General features: G+C 31.9%; 1 protein-coding gene across 2 annotated transcripts in view; it reads right to left on the bottom strand.

The window, feature by feature from the left end:
- Positions 1-23,469, bottom strand: part of bbg (PDZ domain-containing protein big bang) — a 107,482-nt gene extending 84,013 nt beyond the window's left edge. The window contains exons 1-3 of one of the 2 annotated variants that reach the window (XM_072545798.1): positions 23,332-23,469; positions 22,648-22,749; positions 11,793-13,342 (exon numbers count right to left, since the gene is read on the bottom strand). In XM_072545798.1, coding sequence (XP_072401899.1) covers positions 11,793-13,303 — 1,511 coding nt within the window. In that variant the 5' untranslated portion in view covers positions 13,304-13,342; positions 22,648-22,749; positions 23,332-23,469. The remainder of the gene's footprint in view (positions 1-11,792; positions 13,343-22,647; positions 22,750-23,331) is intronic. The other variant, XM_072545799.1, reaches the window with a different exon arrangement.
- Between the last annotated feature and the right edge of the window lie 2,127 nt (positions 23,470-25,596).

A 25,596-nucleotide genomic window follows, 5' to 3' on the forward strand; every position in this document is an offset into this window, starting at 1 on the left:
TTAATATTTCTCTCCAGCCAGATGCCAGCTCCAAAGAAGAAGAAGTCACAACACTAAAAGGGAGATTCAGAGATCTTTCAGTAACAAACTGAAAGATCTAATTAAAATGAAAAACATCAAAAGAAGAAGAGCCAACAGAACAAGAAATCAAGAAGACAAAATAATTGCTAACGAATCAAATAGGAAAGTTAAGAAATACTTAGAAAAGCATAGAAATTAAATCCGGGACCAAGAGCTAAATCCAAATAAATCAGCGTTCTGGAAGCTTTAAAAAATAGATCGGAAAGACAAAATGCCAATTCAACTCCTACATGGAATTGTACATGCAGAAGAAGGAAAAACGAAGTGCTAAAGGACACGCTGGAAATGGGATGCAGAAACAACTACCATCCCAAAGAAGACTTAGATTTCACAGAAGAGGTAGAAAGAAGGGGGTGAATCTAAGAAGAAAAAGGGGCAGAATAGGTATTACACAAACCTCCCCGAAGAGATCAAATAGCTGATAAAAATGACCAATGAAAAGAAAACACCAGGACCAGACCACAAATACAGCACTTAAGAACCTGCCAGCGAAAGTAATAGTCTATATTACAAACATTATAATATTATTAATTATTACATTATTAATAATATGCTAAGACTAAGATATTTCCGTGATAGATGGCAGAAAGCTCATGTGCTTATAATTGGAAAACCAGCGAAAAACGGGAACTTTCCACAAAACTACAGGCCAATACGCTTATTGTCGTCAATAAACAAAATTGCAGAAAGAGTAATACTAACCAGGCTCAAAGAGGAATCTAAAGCAATAGGAACTATATCTAAAGCACAATTCGGATTCAGAACTGAATATTCATGCGAACTCCAGGTACTGCGATTAACCGAATATATAACGAAAGGGTTCAATGAAAAAATGTATACATCAGCAGTCTTTCTTGATGTTATTAAGGCTTTTGAAAGAGTATGGCATGAAGGCTTGCTGTATAAAATGAACGAATATGGATACAGTCAAATGTCTCATTACATCGTACCTAGCCAACAGGAGGTTTAAAGTTCGATTAGGATCAACCCTGTCCGGAGTCGGATCATAGAGCCAGGAGTGCCACAGGAATTGGTACTGTCGCTTTACCTGTACACAATCTACACACCTGACACACCAACTGATCCCAGATAGTTATTATAGCAGATTATATATAAGTTTATACGCAGACGACACTGCAATAGCAGCCTGCAGTGAAGATCCGAATGTAGCCACAAATCATCTACAAAGAGCTCTAAATTGTATACAAGCTTGGTGCAATAAACCCGGAAAAAACACAGGCCGCCATGTACCAGTAAAGGAAAGGCAGACCAAACAGAGAACTAACGGTACTCAATAAACCAATTGAATGGACCAGCCAAGCTAAATACTTGGGCATAACTCTTGATAAAAAGCTATCGTTCACGGAACATGTGAAACAAACGCTCTACAAATCCAAAGCACTAAGAAATCAATTCTCTTCGCTAATAGGTCGAAAAAGTAATCTGAGGTTTAAAATTAAGATCCTGCAATAGTATAATCCTGCCAACATTAGAATATACCTCTGCAAGATGGGGACATACCTACAAAACCAATAGGAAAAAGATCCAAACAGCCCAAAATTTCATAATCAGAGAAGCGTTGGGAATACCTAAGTACGCCCCGTTAAAAGGCCCGTCAGGCCTTTATACAGCCATTTAGGCATATGCCCATAAGGCATGTCAAAAGACCTTAAACGCGGAGGCTAAGTATCGAGGTCATGTGCGACAAGCATGGCCTCGATGGCCAGACCTTTCGGGTGCTCAGCCAGTAAGGAAGACAAAATTTATTTCGCCAAATCGGCGGCTGAGTAACCGAACAGACACATATTTCGAAAAGAGAAACATTAACTTACGTTGGTCGCTTTCTGTTCGGAACACCACCTTTTTAGGAGAATTAAGTCCCAAAGTCATGTTAAATTAAATTAAATTCATAATTTCAAGGAAAAAAGCTGCTCTAGCTATTCCTACAGTTAGGTGGCCTAACCAGAACCACATTCTAAATTTCATTCAAGCTAACTTTGTTAAAATTTATAGAATTCCCGGTATAATTTTAAATCTTCTTTTCAACTGCCTCTTCTATTTAACACTAATTTACATAATACTCCTCATTCATTCATCTTCACAGATTTCAGTTACGTTTTTTTTTATTTATAAATAATTTGTTTTTCATTCTTGATCAATAATTATTTCTCAAGATATATAGTTATTTAATTATTAAAAACCGTAACGAAGTTGGAGCTGTTATAAAAAATATTATTGTATATAAATATTAAAACATTCATTAAATGTTCAAGTCATTCACCCACAAACAATACAATGTTATTATTGTTGGACTTTTATTTTTGCAGTGCCTTTATCTTATCGCTTTGTGCAATACTATTAAAAAGTGAAGGGAACTTTAAAGTTAGAAATTTATACATGTAATATGGAATAAATATATATATATATATATATATATATATATATATATATATATATATATATATATATATATATATATATATATTGAATCAGCATAATATTTTAGTAATTTCTGATATAAAGTATATTTCACGAATTTACGGCTGTTTTGAATTTTGAATTATCGCTAGACACTCGACAGCAAATGATCCATTCTACTGCACAGCAGTAGAAGGGCGAAACTAAATTGCCCTAGCAATGAAAATATTCATATTCACAAGTAATTTCTAAATTGAATTAAAAAAACTGTTTTTATAATCTTTTTGCAGTATTATCCAAGTTATTTACAGTAAATCCTATTGATATAATTCATATGCACTGCACATTTTACGCGGAAATGTTTGTTTGCCTATCAGTTTTACCTTTTTTGCTCAGCATTAAAGACAGTTCCATTTTAATTAACAAGATTATGAAGATTTTTGAAACATATTTTTGTTGTATATTTACCTGCAAAATATTTGTTACAACCAGATTAGTTATTATCTATAATTAAATGTGATTCTAATAAGTGAGCTCTGAGAAATTAACATAAGCGTAGATATTTGACTATTCAGAGAAACTTATACTTTACTTTAGCGATACGCCCAACCCGATTACAAATTAGTGGTACCCAAATAAGTTTTTCATAGTAGTACGTGTGATTGAAAAGAGTTTACTAGAACCTAGACGATACCCTAAAACTAAAGATCTTCCTGAGGGTCGTAAGTTTCAGATTCTAGTCATTATATATAAAATGCGTGAAAAGAAAGAACATGTTTCTGTAGAGACAGTGTTAAAAAAATTAAAAGTCAGAAATACATTCGAAATTTTCAGGGTAAGTCTGTGGAGAGTTTTCAAACATATTGCCCATATTGGGTTTAGGTTCAAAATGGAAGACAAAAAAGCCTTTAACCTCAGATTCCCAGACAATGTAAAAGCCTTGAACCTCAGATTCCCACTTCCAGAATAATTGTTGGTGATTTCAATAGTCACAAACCCAAAATGGAGATCTCTCGGAATAAATTCCAAAAGGTAAAATTTTAGAAAACATAATCACCTTAAAAAACCTAAACTTGCTGAATGATGGAGAATCAACACGATATAATATTCAGACAGGTAGGTACCTCATCAGCTCTCGACTTGTCATTATGTGATCCTGTACTGTCACCAAAGTTTTCATGGGATGTAATCCCGTTTTTATATGGAAGTGATCATTATCCTATTAAAGTGTATTTCAATAATAATTATGAAGATGTTAAGACAACTCCAATTACAAAATGGAATCTACAGAAAGCCGATTGGTACTTATTCAAAAAGTATATCCAACAGAATTGCCATACCTTAAAAGAAGTCACCGGAAATCATCATATAGATGAAATTCATTAACATGGTGGAACGCAGAGCGTACTGACATATTTTATATAAAAGAATATAAAAAATCCTTTAACAAATTAAAACGTCACAAAACACCTGAAAATACCATAGAATATAAGAAATTACGGCCTCAAGCTACTAGATATATAACTAAAAAGAACAGATAAAAATCTTGGCAAGAATTTATGTCTCCTATTAATACCAATATGCCTATAAGCACCGTATGGGAAAATGTAGAAAAAATATCTAGAAGCAATATACATAAAAGGTTTCCATTTCTATGCAAAAATAAACAGATAGTAACATCTAATACCAACAGCAAAATTACTAGCAAAACATTTTGAAATCCACAAGGAAAATAATTCCTGTAGCTGGCTGTATACCACGTATAACAAAAGAGGTTAGTCTTTGTATGTGGGTATATTTTATTTTATAAAAACCCTTAAAAGGGCAACATTACAAGCACGAACGTTTTCGGAACAACTGTTCCATCATCAGGTTAAAATACGGGTTACCATGCCTGAGCCACCAAAATATTTGGGTAAAAATTTTGAAATGAACTCCAGCAATAACAACTTTGTTAAAGAGTTTATCAATACTAAGATGATTTCGGAAAATCAATTAATAGATTTTAATTACATTGAAGATAATCCTCTACATATAAATTTACCATGGAAAAGCTTAATCACTCTTTAAGTACCAGCAAAAAATCGGCGTCAAGACCAGACGATGTTCCTGTTAGTTTCTTCCAAACAAAATCTACCAGTTAATGGAAAAAAATATCTTCTTAACTTATGCAACAGAATTTGGGCAAATAATGAGTTTCCCACAAAATTTACGTAAGCGATAATAATGCCATTACTAACGCCAAAATTAATCACGAACTGATCTTGATTTCTATAGGAAAATTTCTCTTACCAGTACCGTGTGCAAAATCTTAAAAAAATAGTGAATTATAGACTAAGATGCTTTTTGAAAAATAATAAATTAATAATCAATCCTGCTTTCGCAGGAACAGATCCACCATAGATAATTTAAAAGACCTGGAGTCCGAAATGCACGAATCATTTGCAATCGGACAGAAATGTCTTGCTGTCTTTTTCGATATCACAAAAACACTATTCTTATTAGCGATAAACAAAATCTTAGAAAACTTTCCAAAACTTATTAAGGTGAGATTATACGCTGATTTGATTATATATTATTATAATAGGAAAAATATTCTTTCTATACAGAAAAACTGTGCATTAAATCACCTTGAAAACTGGTCGAAAGCTGTGGGATTGCAATTTTCTACAATCAAAATCAAATGTATTTTATTTTCAAAAAAAGCGGCACTCTACAAATCCAGATCTTTAGTTATATGAAAACAACTTCACTTATGTGGAACACTTTTTTTAAGAATAATCTTTGATAAGATCTTGGAAATACCATTTTACGCAAATTAGGCAATCTTGTCAATCTGGTTTCAATTTAATGCGAACACTGTGCAATCGTAAGTGTCTGGTCAGATTTTAAAAGTTTACAAATCACTAGTACGATCAAAACTCGATTATGGATCACTTGTATACTCATCTGCAAAGAAGACTCTTCTTGCTCATCTAAAAATCATACAAAATACAGCACATCATAGAAGATATTTATATCTCTCTCCATACTATTCAATTTCCAAAATTTTTTGATCAGGCATATACAGTCACTCTTTCTAAATACAATAATCTTAAGACCCCCCATGCAATAATTATTCAATCCTTTTACAACATGTTTGCTTCTTTCCCAGATCATTGATATATCTATAAAGATTCATCCAAAACTATTGATGGTGTGTCATCAGCAATTATAGCTCCAAACATTTTACTACAGTTTAAATTAGCTTCCAGTTGCAGTATTTACTTTGGAGAACTATAGTCAATGCTACAAGCACTCATTCGTATACGTACCCAAAAAATACTAAATTCTGTCATAATTACCGACTTTCTCAGTGCATTAGATACGATAGAACAGTTATAACAGGTAATCCTATAGGTATTTTAATAAAAGCACAATTAAATTTACTAAACAACGCGAGACAACAAGTACGCTTTATATAAGTTACATCACAAATTGGACTTCAAGGAAACGAAAAAGCAGATTTTCATGCCAGGGAAGCAATACACAGTGCCTCTTCAGTGTTAGTGAACTTAGTGTCTGTTTCCGAGTACAAATTGTTCCTTAAAGAAAAAGTGACAAATGAATGGGAAAACGAATGCAATCTTTCACAATCAACTCTACACATCGTAAAACTCTCCCTCAACCGAATCTTGGTACGAGATAAATTTAAATCGTCAGCTCTTTGTTAATCTAACCCGTTTACGTATAGCAGACTAACTCACAGCTACCTAATCTCCAAATCAAATCGCCCCATTTGTGACTTATGTAACTGCCATATTAATATATCACATATCTTAACGGGTTGTCCCAAATATATTACGATTACACTGACGCAGCAGTTTTGGAAACATGGTAAGAAGCACTGAATACTGCTACTGCTTCAATTTGAAAAAAAATGTGTGCGGAAACTTAAAATTTTGGATGCGTGAAAATCGCATAGAAGCAATATACGGTTATTATGTTGTAAGAACTTTTTAATATTAAATTATTTTTCGGTGGAAACTCCTGCACGCTGAACATTAAATATATATTTGTTTGTCTGAATTAATAATAAAATTAATAATCCAATTTACAATTAATCAATGAACTTAATTAATGTAGATCATTAATCTTGTTTGGATGGATTGTCAAGAGCATAGTTATCAATAATTGAAAATATTAATATTAATATTAAGAATTTAACATTTAATAAGGTTATGATAAAATTCTTCATTCATAATTGATATACAAATACGAGTATATGTATACCAATGTAAATCCTTGTTAGCCAATGCTTCAGAAGGAGCGTAACTGGAATAAAAATAGAGGATTATGATAAGATGACATGTTTCCATAATATTAAGTAAAAAATATATAATAATTATTATATACATAAAAGAGATCGTTATGAAGAAACAAATTTATTAGGGCGTGAGGTGCGAATAATAGTATCAATAATGATTATAGCCAAAACAGACTATATTGAAAAAGAAGTACTATATAAACATAAAATAAAAACAAAAATGCAGGTTACGTGTCCATATCTTTTTTCTACATGTCTGGAAAATGCGTATCATAACTTAAAACAACTTATGGAAGCGTTGGTGAAGGTGTATCTAAACTCAAATTGGGTTTCAAAAAGTCCAATTTAAACGAAAATTATAATTTCTTACACGTTTCTCTTAGTGAAGCTTTACGACAGATATCTTTCTGGCAATGATTTTTGGTAACATTTTTATTCTAGGTACATTGACAAGCTAAACAAGAAAGTCAACCAATTAAGTAGTATACATGAAAAATAAAAAGGGCAAATATATTATTTCCTTAAAAAATTTCCCAAATGGAAATCGAAATGTCAAATAAATATATTTTAAAGTAAAATTGTGGCTTATTCCAAACAAAAATAGTAAACTGCATTATTATTATTTTTTAATGGCATAGACATTAGTCATCCATCCAGTTGCACTAGATTCTTCAATCAGACAAATTCATAGTCCTATCCCTAATACAAAATTAACAGATAATTAATGGAAGAAAATACGATAAGGAACATACGGGCTCACTTGCTTGTTGTATAGTGGCCCATCAAGACATTTTTAGTAGACAAACAATACTGGGCCACGGATAAGGTGTTGCGATTATCGTCTTAAATCACATTTAGTTTATATAAGTGACTCATAGTGATAGCACGAATGTTCAAAGTGTAGTCGATTTATGAAGAACAAGAAGAAGACAATAAAAATATGAGAGGAAGACCTGCTGATCCAATTTTAATAGGGTTTTTAAGTTCCCCAGTTCCGGTTGGGATGGTGTGGAATATGTTATCGGCTTGTCAACGGTCAGGCACCAAAAAATCTACGACTGAAACCAATCCAAAGCCTGCGGCAAAATCAAACAATAGAAACGTGGAACATTAAGAGATTGATATAGAATCCTGGAAAACTACAAATAATTGAAAAAGAGATGCTCAATCACAAACTGGCTAATCTACTCAGTTTTAGTTATTTTAAAACAACTGAAGACTTTTCAAGTACAGATAACCCAGATATAAATGATGTTATAAATATTGTCCCTCCAAAATTAAGTGAATCTGTAATTGAATACAACTCAGTTGATGATAGAATAATATCTTTAAACATTCAATAATCTACGGCAGTTTTCCATACTATTCAGGTATACACTCTGACCTCAGTTGCTCAAGATGAAGAGGCCTACGCATTTTATGGACATCTAGAAGATCACAGTCAATATATCAAAGCGAGATCTAGTCATCATCCTGGGGTATTTTAATGCCAACGTAGGAAAGTCTGAGGAAAGTTCTAAAAGGTTATTGGAAATTTTGTTCAGGGAGAAAGAAACGAAAGATAGACCATCTTCGTGATTTGTGTATGCAGTACAATCTAACCAATGCCGTCTTTAAATACCACCCTCGAATATTATACATATGCCCTATATATACGAATAAGAAATCAAATGATTTTATTTTAATTAGGTCAAGATGGAAATCATCAGTCATCAGTTTCAAAACGTACCCTGTTGCAGACAGTGGAATTGACCACCAACTTCTGATATTAAACATTAAGCTTCAACATAAAGTTCTAAACGAGAAACACTCACAAAGAAGCAGCACCCTAAAACCGTCAGAAATAGAAGGCGTTCGAAGAGATCTCTAAGACAAACTTTTACCAGATCAAGTAGACAGCGACCCTAAGGAAGCCTGTACTCATTGTCCCAGGCATTTTTGCATATCTGTGATTTTACAAAGTCGCTGTTTTTGATGTATCTTTCTTGCTCAACATTTTTCTTCATTAAGTAGGATGAAAGCTGCTTCTTTTTTCATGATTATTGATGCCTCTTTCCATAGTACTCTGTGCTCATTGTACCAGACATGTTTGCATATCTATGATTTGTCGAAGTCTCTGTTTTTGATGTATGCTTCATTATACTTTATCCTGACACTTAGTGGTCTTGAGATTTCTTCCATGTAAAAATTGTTGTATTTACAGAGTATTTTATAAATGCAGTTCTTTGATCTCTCTTGTGTATTGTTGTGTTTGGATTTTTGGCAGAATAGATCTGAGTGTATTGGTTGTTTTAAATGTTGTTGTGGTGTTGTACTTATTTCCTATCCTTTTTTAATTTTTCCGATAAGCCATTTACATATGGTATTGTTGTCATCTTTAAATGCCTTTTTGTGAGCGGTTATGAATTACTTGTGCTTCTGGTCCGTGAGGACAAATAGAACAAATATAAACGTCAAACAATAAAATATAAAATGTAATTTTTATTACAATCAATTGTGGCTTCATTCCATATAACATAATATTGAATTTAGACATGCCACAAGCAAAGAATTATTAGTTTGTTTTATCCCGATAAATATTATGCCGTTATAGTCATTAATAATAAATGAATAATTTCTTATAATAAGGTTTATTTTTTTTATATGTATTTACAAAAATACGAATTTGTAGAAATAACTTATTTACTTATATTTCGTATAGGTCATTATTAATGTGACCTCTAATTACCGAAGCTTATCATATTTTTCTGAGATATAGATAATATAATATATAGATGATATAACTACAATATCTAAAATTTACTAAAATTATTAAGTGCATCAGAACCTAAAACGCAAATACTAATTATGTCAAAAAAGAGAAAATTGGTTGCGCCGAAACTGTATAGTGTCATTTATTTTTATACAAAATATGTAATCTAATCGTTATAATACTTGCGACGATGAAAATAAGATAAAATTTACGATCAATAGTATTAGATATGGTACCATGGAAACATCATGTCATTGGCAAAGGGAAGAGTAGCTTTAATATTAATAAAATTCCAACACAAATAAGATATCCTGTATCATTGATTTTGACATTTTTTAAGTAAGTATTCAAATAAAATAAATTGATCCCCCAAACTGGATCAGTGTAAATGCGGCAAGCAATCTACACTCACAAAAGAGCGTAGGCGCAAAATGTCGGACCAATGCTTTTTAAATGCATTCATTTTTTTCGAATCCTGAGAAAACCAACAAATATTTTTGAAAAATTTAAACGCAGAATGAAAGATTACATTATTACCGATGACCGAAAGTCCCTTAGAATAAACAAAAAGTTTTTCTGAATGAGATATTTGCAATTAAAAATCACACTAAATTTTCTCTTCTTTTTCACCCCTGTAACTTATTAAAATAAACAATATAGAAGTTTTCAGGGACTTTCGGCCCTCAATAATAATGTATTTTTTCATTTTGCGTTGAAATTTTTCAAAAATACTTATTATTTTACTCAGGATTCGAAAAAAATTAATGCATTTAAAAAGCATTGGTCCGACATTTTGCGCCTACGCTCTTTTGTGAGTGTAGATTGCTTGCCGCATTTACACTGATCCAGTTTGGGGATCATTTTATTTTATTTGAATACTTAAAAAATGTCAAATACTGCATGTGATCATTAGTACAGAGAAATAAGGTAAAAAAAATACCCTGTTGGGGACACTGACCCGGCCAAGTATCTAACAACTTTTTTGTGTTTTATGGACTTCGATAATCAAAACCTCTATGTTCCTGCGGCGGGTTCGGTGGACTTTTTAAATTATTAAGAATTAAGGCTAAAAATGTACAATTTTAAGAACTTTCTACCAGAAAAAAGTAAAGCATCCCTAATTGTCGTAGAACAACTTTTTTTATTTTTACTTTGTATAAAAATGCCAATTTTTTGAATATAAAAAAATAATTTTTCCCCGGCCAATAGCGAAAAAGTTATTCTAATTATAATAAAAGCATAAAAAATTTTGGAAATAGATTTTTCTCACTTTTTTTTCTGACTTATATCATTACAAAAAAAAGTTGTTTGGAATAAACAAATTGAATAACTTTTAAGCTAATTGATAAATTAATCTGAAATATTAACATTTTTAACACTATAAGAACCCACTTTCCACACAATATCAAGGTTGTATGTTTATTTTGACAATTGGCATGAACCTTTATTGAAACTGAAAAAAATTTCGGTTTTTTACAGTTTTCTAAGCAACAAATTAGTAATTTAACATTCAAAAATCACCATTTTAAAGCTTTAAACGTGTTTTATCTAATAATAATCTATATTAATACCTTTAAATCCGTTCAAAATGCTTTATTTTTTACTGGTAGACGAAAGTTCTTAAAATTTTGAATTTTTCGCCTTAAATTTTTAAAAGCCCCCCCCCCCCCCTGGCAGGAAACATAGACGTTTTGGTTATAGAGGTCCATAAAACTCAAAAACTTGTCAGATATCTGGTTGGGTCAATGGTAATATCTTATTTCTCTGGACTACATTCTTTACCTAAAAATGTAAAACACAGTCAATTAGATGCCATAAATAAGTTTATAGGAAATTCTAATGTGACTGTATACGAGGGTCATAAAACAAATGCATAAGAACGGGAATAAACAAATGATCATATTTATTATAACAATCACATTCCGAAAGGTACCCTTTTTGATTAGAAAATATGTCACTACAAGAATGTGTAGAAAGTTGACTTGAGAAAGGTACTCTGCCGAAACAGCTGTAGTGATAAAATGTTATAATAAATTTTGTGGAAGTTTTGAAAACGAAGTTTTCAGTGTTTTATTGTTATATAAAATGAATTTCCATCAAGTAACGGTCGGATCCATCACAATAATTGTAACTATAGAACCAACAGTAAAAAAGTAAGAGAAATGCTGTAAAAGTATAGATGATCAATATGAATAATAAAATATCAAATTTAATTTATTAATAATATTTTCATACCTGTTAAAATTGCAGTCAGAGCTTCCTTCTTCTTCTACTTCGCCAATGGTTGCCAGCTGAGACGATAAACTCCACTTGGAGCTGTACAAGTCAACGCCATTGATATAATTATCTTTATCAGGTTCTTTATCGAAAAATTCAAAATCAGGTTTGTAACGTTCATTCTCGAGGAACATTTTCATAATTTCTGTGGAATTCTCAACTTCCTTAACACCGTTAGCCGTTTTTGGTACAAAATCTACTAGCCGTGGAAGATTTTCTATGCACTTTTCAATTTTTTCGGACGATGTTGTGAGATGAGTGTCTCTTGATCGAGGAGGCACAGGAGGCTTCTTGGAAACTTGTCTATTTTCCTGTAACACGATTGGTTCTTCTCTGATTAAGTCGATTTCGTCAGGTACAATTACTTTTGTACTTTCATTTCCATAGCTCAGAGGCGCATCTTGAAAACACAAGGGATTAACTTCTTCCATAATAATGTTGTTGTTTTCTTCCCTTGGAAGCGGTGTTGGTTTATTAAGACTTTTTCCATGAATAACATCATCATCCTCATAAATATTTATATTCGAGATATCTAGCTGTCTTTGTATTGAAGTTGGAGTTGACGGTAGACTTCCAGAGAAGCTAGAGGTGGTGGTTGCAGGAAATGATCCAAATCTGTCAATCACTGTTGAAATAGTACTTCCAGTATCATCAGATTCGCTTAAACTTTGCGTAGATTCTTGAAGAAAAAGATCGACATAAACTTCTGCATCTGGAGGTCCAAGACTACCGTCAGAAAATCTCCGATCTCTTCGCAATAGATCTGGGGAATTGTACGAGCGAACACTGCCTCGCGGTGATTGTAATTTCTTTTGTTTACTAGTTTCAGTAGGTCTAACATTTGCAAGGTTGTTATTTCCTAAGGAGCTGTCCACTTGTTCTTTTGGAACGTTATTATTAAGGTTCTTCAGTAGTTTCCTTGATATCTTCCGAGGAGGGACAGGTGGTGGAGGAGGGGGAACTCTTTTTTCTTCGGCACTAATAATTAAGGGTGAAGTTTCTTGTTTTTTATTTTCCTGACCATATGTGTGTCGAACTAAAAGTTTTATGGCTACATTTGAGTCCTTTAAACATCTAACGCAATCTATTCTGGTCATAGTATTAACCGAAACGGAGTCGATTTCAAGAATTTCATCTCCTTCTGTTAATTTACCCCAGGAACTTTTTACTCTTGATGCAGGACTATCAGCAGCACAAGATTGAATAAAAAGTCTCTTAACAAATTCAGTCGCTTTTGTGCCTCCTTCGAATTTAAGTCCAAATCCAAGTCTTTCTCCAGGTAAACGGTACACTATCACTTCTTCAGTCACATCTTTGATATCCTTTTGATTTTCGTCGTCGCCAATGGTTAACACTGTTACATATCCCGATCCAGCTGAATCGAAATTTATGTTTTCATTGCTCTCTGGCTTGTCTGTCGGTCCAACCGATACAACTGTAACAAAATTATCCACTGTTGCCTGTGACATGGTTACTGAATACTTTTATCGGCCTCCTGTGTCATAAATCTGAAAAAGAAACAAAATAAGCTGATTTTATTGATATTAGGACAAAACTTGTAGACTCACGAATGAGTTTCTTAAAAACTTTAAAATTTGACTTACAATTCATTGGTTATTGCGATTCTTTAATAGTCGATTTAGATTATATTTATGCATGGAGATTAAAATAATGTATGTAAATACAGATTGTATCTATACTTTTTTAAATACATTTTTTTAAATTTCTTAACTAAAAAATTTAGTTAATAAATTTTAAATCGAATAGAGAATAAACAGAAGAGAGAAGAACAAAATTACTGAGTTGTAAGAAGCAAACAAACAAAGGGAACACCACAGAAAAATGAAGAAGATAAAAACAAAGATAAAAATGCAGTTTTAACTAGAATGATTAAAAAACTTATCGAGGACCACTTTTACAAGCCAAAAACAATAAGCAATTAACGGAAATGTCACGAGAACCAGAACTTGAAAAGAGAAGTTTTCAAGTTCTGGTTCTCTTGGAACCAGAACCACAGGAAAGACTCGAACACATAGAGAAATACAGTAAGAAGAAAAACCTGATAATAATAGGATCAAAGATGGATACAAACGACGATAGAAAAGGAATGTAAAATTACTCCTGTGAAATTAAAGGGGCATTTAACCGTGCCAATGAAAACTTTAGTGTTAAATGTACATGATGCTCTTGTATATAAACATTTTACAAGTACTGTTAGGAGTATATTTTTCAAGTGTTCAGATATGACAGGAGTTGGAAAAGCAACTATTTATATACTTTTAAAGCAACGAAAGAGCTGTAATATTACAGAAGCACCTAAAACGTTAATAAGAAGAAAACCCATTCATATAGACGATACTGTGAAACAATCGATTCTAAAAAAAATGCATTCATTTTATTTACAAAAAAAGATTTCTACTTTGGATAAACTTTTAGTAGGCATTAATGAAGACGAATCTTTGCCAAACAAGAAAAGAGATAAATTGTGGACAACTTTAAGTGAATTAAGATTTGTTTATAAGAATAACAATAGAAAATCTGCGCTTTTAGAGAAAGAGGAAATTATTTGTTGGATGAGGCAATATTTAAGGGAGAAATTAATGAGCAAAATTCTAAAATTAAGGAGAGAAGGCAAAAATATTTTTTCTTTAGATGAAACATAGATAAATGAAGGGCAATTTGTAAAAAAATTGACAAGATAAACTGGTTACAAATACTCGTCAGGCATTTATAGAAAGTTTGTCTACGAGCTTAAAATTTCCAAATGGTAAAGGTTGCCGTTTAATTATCACTCATATTGGAGGAAATAAATGATTTATTGATAAAGGCTTGCTAGATTTTATTTCAAATTCTACGAACGACTACCATGAAAAAATTACTGCTGATCTTTTGGTCAAATGATACATTTATTACCGACCAATTCTGTAACAATCATGGACAATGCCAGTTACCACTTCAGATTAAAGGAACCGTTAGCTAACACTAAATGGAGAAAGCAAGTACTCTTGGATTGGCTAATAACCAAAGAAATAGTAGTGCCAGCAGAAGGTTTACTCAAAAAAGAGTTATGGCAGCTATGCAAACAATAGTGACCAACATTTAAGTAGTATAGTATAGATGAAATAGTAAAAGAATATGAGGTTAAAGTGTTGCGGTTACCACCTTATCATTGTGAACTTAATCCCAAGGAAATTATCTGGGCTCAAATGAAGGGATATGTCGCGACAAATAATACATTTAAACTTCAAGATGTTCGTCAACTATTATCTGACTCCATATCAAAAATTTCATCTGACAATTGGAAAAAAGCTATAAGATGTGTTATAGCAGAGAAAGAAACATTCTGGAAACTCGATATGTTAATAGAGGAAACTGATGATAATTAATTATTTATCCTTATGGGAAGAAGACAACTTATGTATTTATGTATGTAATTATATATTTATATAACTAATTATAAGTTTATATAACGCTAGTACCCGAAATATATTTATTATTAAATTGCAAGGAAATGTTCTAAACCACTATTTAGTATTTTTATAAAAATTAATGTGGGTAGGTAATATAGACAATTTAGTTTATTTATATTAAAGTATTTTATGTTGTCCGTCAGTGAAGCGTTCAGTTATTGCTTAATCCCTTAGGGTTTGCTCATTTACATTTTGTGGTGTATTGATTATATTTGAGGTTTCTCGGGGTGGTCATATTAAGTCGAGTGAAAATTCAGGTAAGAAGGTATTAATTATCACGTTTTTTCTGCATTCACAAATCCTGTATACCATTTGCTAGAAAACTCACCACCTTTGCTATAAAATGTGTGCTATCAATCATTTTCAAATGTACTATGTGTAATTTGCTTTGCTATAATCTAAAGTTTTATTATCTAAAATACCTTAAAGAGATTATATGCCTTTTTAATAAAAAGTATCCATTTATCATTGTTATAACTTTGTCATAAGTAATATATCGATTATAATTAAGGATTAGTTTTAAACTTAGTTTTTCCTTTAATTTGAGCTATTATAAAATTATTTTACTCAACATGCAACCGAGTTACAAGTGAAGAATCGCCTAAATGCCGTAATTTTGCAATGTTTTTGCACTAATTTTTCAATATATCCGGTTCTAATCATCGGATCAAGGTTTATCAAACATCATTTTGACGGTTTTTTTAAAGGAACAAACTGCATTTTGTAAAAATGATTTATATTTGTTAGTTTATGAATTATAATTATTTAATGGGTGACCAACGTTTTCAGCAGGCGGGGGAAATTTTAGAGATAAGATTTGCTAGCGGGTCGCATAACAATTTTCTTTATTGTTAAAAGCAAACAAGAAATAACTGATTTTTAAAGAATTTATAAGAAAAATGAAAATAAAACATGTTTATTAGAATAGAGTTACATACAAAAATAATAATAAAGAATAAACAAAATACACTAAATTTTAGTGAAACGTTTGATTTTATTTCTCAGAACTCAGTGCATCAGTGTTGATATCGATTGATTTTGTGGCTACCCGCAAACGTTTTTCAAATACGCATCAATGATTCGTGTTTTCATTTGAGATTTAACATGCTTCTTTCTAAAAAGCTGTTCATACCTGTAGGTGTTTCCAAAGAACGAAATCATCGACAAACCTTTATTAAATATTTCTCCTTGGCCAAATATGGTTTATAAAACTCTTCCAAACCAATCTGATTAAATTTCTACTTTAACTAGGTATCACAACACGTTTCACAATGTTTTATTTGTAAAATTTCTGGCAATAAATTACCGTCTACGGAGGATGGTGTTGCAAATGCAGCAAAAAGCTTTTTAAAATCTTGAAATCGGTTTTCAAATTCCAAGTTCAAGTCGGATATTAAAGAAGCGTATTCTCCTGATAATACAATGAAAATTTAGCATCAAAGTATTACCAACTTTGCAGGCCTCATATTCAATTAATGTTACTAAACCTTCATCTTTTCCAACCATTGCTGGAGCACCATCTGTTGTTAAGCCCGATAGATTGTCGAGTTGTAACGAAAAACGATTCAATGTCGAAGTAACAGCTTCTAAGAAATCTCGAGAGCAGGTAGTGTCCTTAAGCCGATAGCCGATACAGTGCCGCCAATTCTTCTGTTATGTTGAAATGGACATCAACACCCCTGATAAAAATCGCCACGTGGGCGATATCTGTTAAATCTGTGCTTTGATTCAATGCTACAATATTTCATAGAGTATAAAATATGAACTTAGATGCTCGATTTTTCAAATTGTCTTCAATGCGCTCACGTTTTTTAAAATCAGCTTAACGTTGTGATTGTTAAAACGAATATATCATAGCAGAAATTGTCACGATAGTTGAATCATATGTATAAAAAAAATGTGTTCATATGTTCCGCGGCCACAAATAGGAACACTTAATTAAATTTTTTATAACTTATTTCCATTACTTCCTGTCACTTCCGCAAGTTTTAAAATTCGAATTCAACAGGTCAAAATAGATAAGAATACACTAAAACTTCGTGGAGTTTGATCGGCCAGGAAACAGTCCTGGCCCCTGGACTAAAGTGAAAAGCAAACAATCATTAAAAATGCAGAAAAAAGTTAAAGAACTTAAAAAAATAAACGAAAAATTTTTGTGTGCCACCTTAGTAACATAATATAGTTACCTTTTTGTTTATTTATTTTTATGCTTCCTATAAACAAACAAATTGACATCTACGTAGGAACAAATTATTTTTAGTTATCACAACAAAACCTACAAAACCAACATACGAATGTGTCTTCACGAATGTATTTTCAGTTTATACTCAGAAAACAACCTCCTATCCCAGCTTTTACCTATTATATAAATAAATATATTATCTATTTCTGGCAAGCTAAGAATCTTTCGCATTTCTCCTCCGTTATACATATGTCATTGACATTAGATTTTAATTCGGACTTGCCATTGCTTAAAATCGGCGAGAGAGCATTTTATAGGCGACAACATTTCTGAAATTCTAATCATATGCTATCTAGGTAATCGGTTAAATTTAAGAATAAACACACCGAACACAAATATGAAAATATTTGATCATACATACTCCAAACTAAGTAATTAAAACCGCATGTGTACTATTCTTCTTCTTTTAGTACCCTGTCCGATTTCGAACGTTGGCGATCTTATTGGAAATAATACCTTTGTTAACTGCAACTCGAAACATATTAGCGAATGTCTCTTAATACCACTCTCAGATATTTCGGAGCCAGGATATTTTTCTTCCGCCTGGACTTCTTCTTCCGCCTGGACCTCTTCTTCCATCGATGTTGCCCTGTATTATGAGGTGTAGAAGGTTATACCTATCTGGATGTCTCATTACATGGCCGAAATTCATTTCATTTCAAAACTATTTCATTTGTTATTCGATCAACCCAACTTATCCGCAATATTCGTCAGTAAATCCACATCTCAAAGACCAAAGTTTTTTCATTAGTGTTGCTGTAAGAGACCAGCTCTTTATGCCATACAGCAATGTGGAGAATATGTAGCAGTGTATTAATCTGATTTTAAGGTTTAATGTAATATCTCTAATAATGAGAATTTTCTTTAGTATATAGAAGGGGGCTTTGGCTTTTTCATTGCGTATTCTCATTTCTTTGCTTATATCCCAGTTATCGTTAACATTTGCTCCCAAATAGGTGATATTTTGGATTCTTTCTAACTCTATTCCTTACGCTCTGACGTTCATTTGTTGTAAGTTTGATGTTTAGTAGTAGTTTGATTTTTATGACATTTTAACTGGTAGCCCATTTAAAGACCACAACTTGTAATTTTCAATTTTTTTTCATTTTGAAAAAATATTTTTTTCTATATTAAAATTTTTTATTCAACTAAATTTGTTGTGTTACACTTATTTACAACATCACAAACTTTAATTATTTCCATTTTCAGAAAGATTTAGTCATAATGAAGGTATTTATAATGGAAAAACAAACAAACAAGCTTTGGTTTACCAAAACTACTAAAATCAAGAATTATCTCAAAAAATACAACTAAAATGTATTAAAATCTGATAAAACCAGTCTTAACGTATGGCTCAGAGACATGGACACTCACTGAAAAGATAAGAATCTAGTGAAAAAAAAAGTCCTAAGGACAATATAATGTAAGAAGAGAATCCAATATCATAAAAACAATTTATATCAACAGATTGAGATAGGTGACGCATATCATAAAAAACCCGGTCCGAAAATTGATGTTCTACAAGTATTGTGGATAGAAACGTGGAGACGACTGGTCCTAAACAGAAAACACTAATATATATGTATATGTATATGTATATGTATATATATATATATATATATATATATATATATATATATATATATATATATATATATATACCGAGAAAATATGCAAACTTAAAACGAGAAAACAGCGGGAAAAGACAAAATATGTGCAGAACTTATAAAATACCATGGGGAGGCACTATATAGACAGATTTATGAACTAATACAGAATATATGGAGCAAAGAAATAACGCCCGAAGAATGGAAGAAGGGAATTATAGTGACAATCCCAACACAAAGAGACCATAGAATATGCAAAAACTACCGAGCAATTAATTTACTAAATGTAACATATAAAGTAATGCCTGGTATAATGAGAGACAGACTAATAATATATACAGAACAAATCATAGGGGATTACCAGTACGGTTTTAGAAAAGGAAGATTCACGATAGACACTATACATACGCTAAAACAAGTGATAGAGAAAACATACGAGTACGACGGAGAAACACATATACTTTTCCTAGACTTTAAACAAGCGTTTGACAAAGTAAACAGAAGAAAAATTATCCAAGACTTACAAGAGAGTAATACACCAAATGAAATTATAAGAATGATAGAAATGACAACGCAAGATTCCCAAGCAATAATAGACACCGGACGAGAAAGAACAGAAATAATAAAAATTAAAAATGGAGTAAGACAAGGAGATGCGCTCTCAACGGTACTATTTATTCTATCACTAGACAAAATAATAAAAAAGCTGTCAAACGTAGGAACTATAAACAAGAATGCAGTATAAATAAAAGGATATGCGGACGATATAACCATACTAGCAACAGATAAAAAGGCATTAAAGAAAACCTTCCAAGAAATAGACAACGAAGCCAAACTAAGAGGACTGAAAATAAATGAAAATAAAACAAAATACATGAAAGTAAGCAAGAAAAAGAAGACACAAATGACAGAACTGAAAATAGATGCACACAGTTTCGACGAGGTTGAAACATTCAAATATTTGGGAGCACTAGTCAACAGAAGAAATGAAAGTGTAGATATAAAAAGAAGAATTCAAGCAGGAAATACAGCGTTTTATAGAAATAAAAAATGTTTAGAGATAAGAAGATAAGCCGAAATACAAAATGAAAATCTTCAAAACGACCATAAGACCAATCCTAGTATATGTTGCAGAAACATTTACATTAACAGCAAGAGAAGAAGAGCAACTGATGGTTTTTAAGAGGAAGATTATCAGAAAAATACTGGGACTAAAGAGGGAAAAAAATGCAAGACAATGGATGAATCATGAAATACAAAAATGGATGGGTCAAGAGAACATAGTTAGAGCAGTAAAAGTACAAAGAATTATGGTATGGACACATAATGAGAATAGAGAAAGGCAATCCGTTAAGAGTTATAACGGAATGGACACCACCCAGTAAAAGAACCAGAGGCAGACCTAAACTGAGATAGAGACAACAAGTGGAAGAAGACTTAAGGTATGGAAATTAGAAATATAGAAAGGGCAATCAAAGAGAAAGAAGAATGGATAAAAGTAGTGGAAACAGCGAAGTCACACCACAAACTATAAAACCAAACCCAGAGTGGGCTGATCCCCCGCACCAAAACAGGATCTTCAAGTGAAAAGAGCTTCAGTTTCTTCGGAAGCATATATATATATATATATATATATATATATATATATATATATATATATATATATATATATATATATACCTATATATTGAAAAAAGAAGTACTACCGTCAAATATTTTAGTTCACAAGGGTACTTCTTCGGGGGTTATCTGTCACAAAAGTAAAGAAGAAAACAAAGGATCTTGCTATTTCATCTGTTCAATAAGAATGTGTTCCTAACAATTGATGAAAGTAATATATAAAAAGCTCAATTTTGGTCCATGGACGTGTTAATATAAAAAGTACAATGTAAAAAAAAGTGTGTAAAAAAATATACAAGTAAACTGTAATACTTGAATAGCAAACGATCAAAGAAAGTTCGAAGAAACACTCTACTGATCATGAAACTCGGAAAACAAGATCCGGCAGAGAAGGAAAATCACCAGACAGCAAGGCCTCCCTGGTCGTCAACATGCGAAAACCTTGCAAAGTAACGAATTGGAATGTTAAGTCTACATCAAGCTGGAGAGGTGGATATTGCAGTTAGAGAAATGGACAGACTGATTATAGATATATTATTTCCCGATTCAGGAAAGTAAAAATTAACAATAAAACAATATATTATTCAAGAAGTCAAGACGTTTTATACGGATATGGTGTCGAGACAATACTAAACAAAAAAAATTGATAAAGCGGTAGTAAATGTCACTCCATACTCAAACATAATTATTTATGCTCATACGATTAAACCAGAACAAACCCAAAATAAATATTATACAAGTTTATGCTCCAACTAAGACAAACGAGAGAGCTTTATTGAAACTTTTTAGACATAGACAATATCCATTAAAACGCAGGTTGTTAGAATTATAATGGGAGATTTTAACGCGAAGGTTGAGGAAGAAAAAGTAGATCAAGAAGAGAGAATTATAAGAAACCTAATGGACTATGTATAGTTAGACAAAAATACAGGTTCGAAATTATATATTATTGAATCACAACCCAATAGTGACCAAAATTAGGCTCAACAAGATTAGAGTATGAAGGAGTGTGGGAAAAGAAGAGTATCATGGTTGAAAAATGTAAGAGACTGGGTTAAATACAGTTTAATAGAACTGTTCAGAGTAGCGGTGGATACAGTATTATGATAAATTAATTGGGAAATGGCATTTAAAGAAAAAAAAATTGAAATTAGATGAGCCTATCCACTCAAGACACATAGTAAATGCCATAAATATAAAATAAAATAATGAATATTTAGGGGGGTGAAAGATTATTAAGAATTTATTTAAAAAGGACAAGAAAAAATTTATGTAGAACAATTAATTTTTTTCAACAGAAATACGGACATCTATCAGATCACTTAATGAAAAATAATAGGAAATGTATTAATCTTGACTGCTAACGGTTGGATTCAAACTGTTCAATAGAAAAATAGCGTAGTGACCAATAATATGAACAAATAAATAAGAAATACATAAGAATATATATGTACAAGTTAAGGTAAATATGTAGAAATACCCATGGAAAGCTAGGTATCGAGGTAACTAAAGTAACTTCAATTTGACTAAGAAAATTCAGCATTCAAGAATATAAAGATGAAAATGAAATAATGAAAAATTAAGAAAGGGAAATTATTTACCTTAGTACAAAACAAATATGATTAAATCTTTAATCTGAAAAGTAAATAAATATCACGGATAAAAAGAAAAATATGAAACAAATTATTTTAAATTAAAAAGGCGTCACAGAAAATTGCTAGTATGCAGCAAACATTTTTGCCAATCCTTAAAATTAACAGTATAAATCTAACATTAACATAAGTTAACATAGTTAAAATTACCGTTATTTATGGTCAGATATGTTATTAGTCAAAAATTAAGGTATTTATTATAAAAGGTTTAAAATTATTTACCGTGATTGTTTTGTGTGGGCCTCCATGTACATATGCACCTGCATTAATTGAAATATCGTGTCCTCATTTCAACTCATTCTACTCCACACTATACACAGCTACCTGTACAGTAAAGACAGATGAACTACATATTATTTATACGCAAATTACAAAAATATTTGTTACCAGTTTACTAAAAATTTCTATTAATTTTTTTATTAAAAATTAACTGACATTCCAATCTATAATGATGAGGTGATTGTAACCTACAAACGAGATTCTCTAACATATCGTTTCATTAACAATCTGTTAGATGGAATTTCTTGAAAACAATGGTAATTATATTGAACAAAATAGTAGTGAAACAAATAAACATTTCTTGATTATATTTTGATACGTTTATTAATATGAATTAATTGGAATGTTAGTTATAGCTTGACTTTTAGAGATTTTTCTTGTAGCAGTATATGTTTAAGAATATAAGTGTTTTAATAAGTATCGAGCACAAAAATGCCACTAAGAAGGAAGAAAAATCTAAAAATTTAAACTTTTTTAAAGTTGATGTAGTCCATCAGCATCGCATAAATAAGAGGACACGATAAACGATAACGGTACATGTCTCTGTAAAATAAAATTAAAGCCCTCGTTACCAATTAATCACCGCAACCAAAAAAAAACAGGTCAAAGAAATGAAACCAGTCTTACCTTTAAAATTCCCGGGCACATTTTTCAAGGCATCCAATGATTTTAAACATGAGGCACTCTAACAGAGATAGTAAACAACTGTTTTCAGTTTTCACCTCTCGCAGACCCACTTGAAGTATATGACCTCGTACGCTCTCGCCTGTCCTCGCGGATAGTCAGTAGCCCAGTCGTTTTAGCCATCAAAGTGGGTAATCTTTGAAAAAAATCTGAATTATCTAAATTATGTGCACACCCTTACTGGGGTTCAGTACGCAGAAAAAAATATTTGTGGTAAACCGCGAATATATTTAACGACTTAACACTGGATCGATTAAGAGGTTTACAATAAAAATATTTTTTAAACTATGTATATGAAACTTTCATACTCTATACCACCTTCTAGGCTGAAAGGTTAAAATTCCAACAAATGTATCTTCTTTTTCACGAATCAAGACCGTCGCGAAGCATGATGATCATTAAAATGATGATGATACTAGGATTGCAACCTTTACATCTGAATAAATTTTTAAGCTTGGATCTACGTATATTACGTTTACCCTTTATTTAGTCTTTATAGTTACTATCATTAATTGGTATTTTTTCGTTTCATGATGTGGACCATAATAGGACTCTTTTATTTTGCACGCATTTTCGGACATTATTTTATAATCAAAAATCCTGATTTATTCATACACTTCCGAAATCTTAACGATGATTAAAAAAATATACCTCTTTAAAGCGATTAAAAGTTTTAATTTATTGCTGATCAGCGTCAAAATCTTATTTAAGGACTCTTGACATTTTTCAGAATACAGCATTACGAATATTTCTTGGAGACAGACGCTATGAGACAGGTGAACTTCCTCTTTCGCTTATCATGCAACAACTTCTTCTGACATACTTTGCTAGGGTGTCTTCGAATCGAAAAAAATCCTTTTTACAAATCCTATAATTGTAAGCCTAACAATAAATACCAGACGTTACCTCAAATTTGACTTCCCCTTTCACGATCTGATGATTTTTTAGTAACAGATACTCATATACTGTCATCAACTCCTCCTTGGATTAATAACATTCCAAAAATTAACCTTTTGCTTAATAATTATCACAAAAATAAAACCAGCAGCCAAATTCTGAGGCAATCTTTCCTAGAACAGGAAGACACTCATATGACGAGATTCTCTAGACATATGCATCTAAAACTGAAAGAGGAGTCGGATATTCTGTATCAACAGCAAATTTTATTATTTAGAAGTTTTGTCTTCCATCGTCCACCTACATCCATACAGAAGAGCTGTATGCCATCTTTCAAGCATTAAAAAGCTTATCTAACCATTTGATGTCCTTTATCGACTCGATTAAAAATATATATTCCGAACATCTATTAGTTCATGCCAAACATAAAGCAACAAACGGTCTCACTTCTTCTGGAAGAAATATAACATTAATCTGGATTCCTTCACACGTTGACATTTTAGGTAATGAGCAAGGGCGGATCCAGAGAGGCGGCCATGGGGGCTCTGCCCCCCCTCCTCGAGAATTTAAAAAAATTCATATGTTTTCAATATTTTTGGTTCAAATGTTTAGTCTTAAACACATATCCTGCTTGCCGCGAGAAAAATATTTTTAGTTTTGAGGGTAGTAGAGCTTGTGCTGAACGAGATTTAAGTGTGAGGTAACCTAAGTTATGCGTGTATAACACAACCGCGCTGTGTTGGCGAAACTGACAGACTGAGCGTCTGCTTCCCCCTTCTATCCTTCCATCTGTGATGATGGCTTTCTGCTTCTGGACGAAGATACGGGAGATAGCAATGAGGGTAATTTCAGGGAATTATTAAGGTTGAAAATCTCATCAGAAAATGAGACTCTTAAACAATACCTATCCACAGTATTTTCCCGATCAACATACATTAGTAGCACCAGTCAAAATCAATTGATAACATGTTGTGGTGAAGAAATAATTGAACAAATAATGAATCAGGTTCAAAGTGCAAATTATTACTTTGTCATATTTGAAGAAAAGACTTTCTCTAAATTTGAGATACATACACACATCAACATACGTGAAGACTTTGTTAATTTTATTGACGCCTTTGAGAACATAAAAATAATTAGTGAAAATCAAGAAAGAAGGAAGGAACAACGCCTAATAGGAGAAGCCTTGGGAAAAATAGTATTAAACATGTTGAAAGAACTGCACTTGGATCCGAAGAAATGTGTAGGAATCGGTACTGACAGTTGTAGCGGAATTAGTTCTAAAGCAGTCGGTGCAAGTGCAGTTAGATG

The sequence above is a fragment of the Diabrotica undecimpunctata genome, chromosome 10, assembly GCF_040954645.1.
Source record: "Diabrotica undecimpunctata isolate CICGRU chromosome 10, icDiaUnde3, whole genome shotgun sequence".
NCBI classification, from domain to species: domain Eukaryota; kingdom Metazoa; phylum Arthropoda; class Insecta; order Coleoptera; family Chrysomelidae; genus Diabrotica; species Diabrotica undecimpunctata.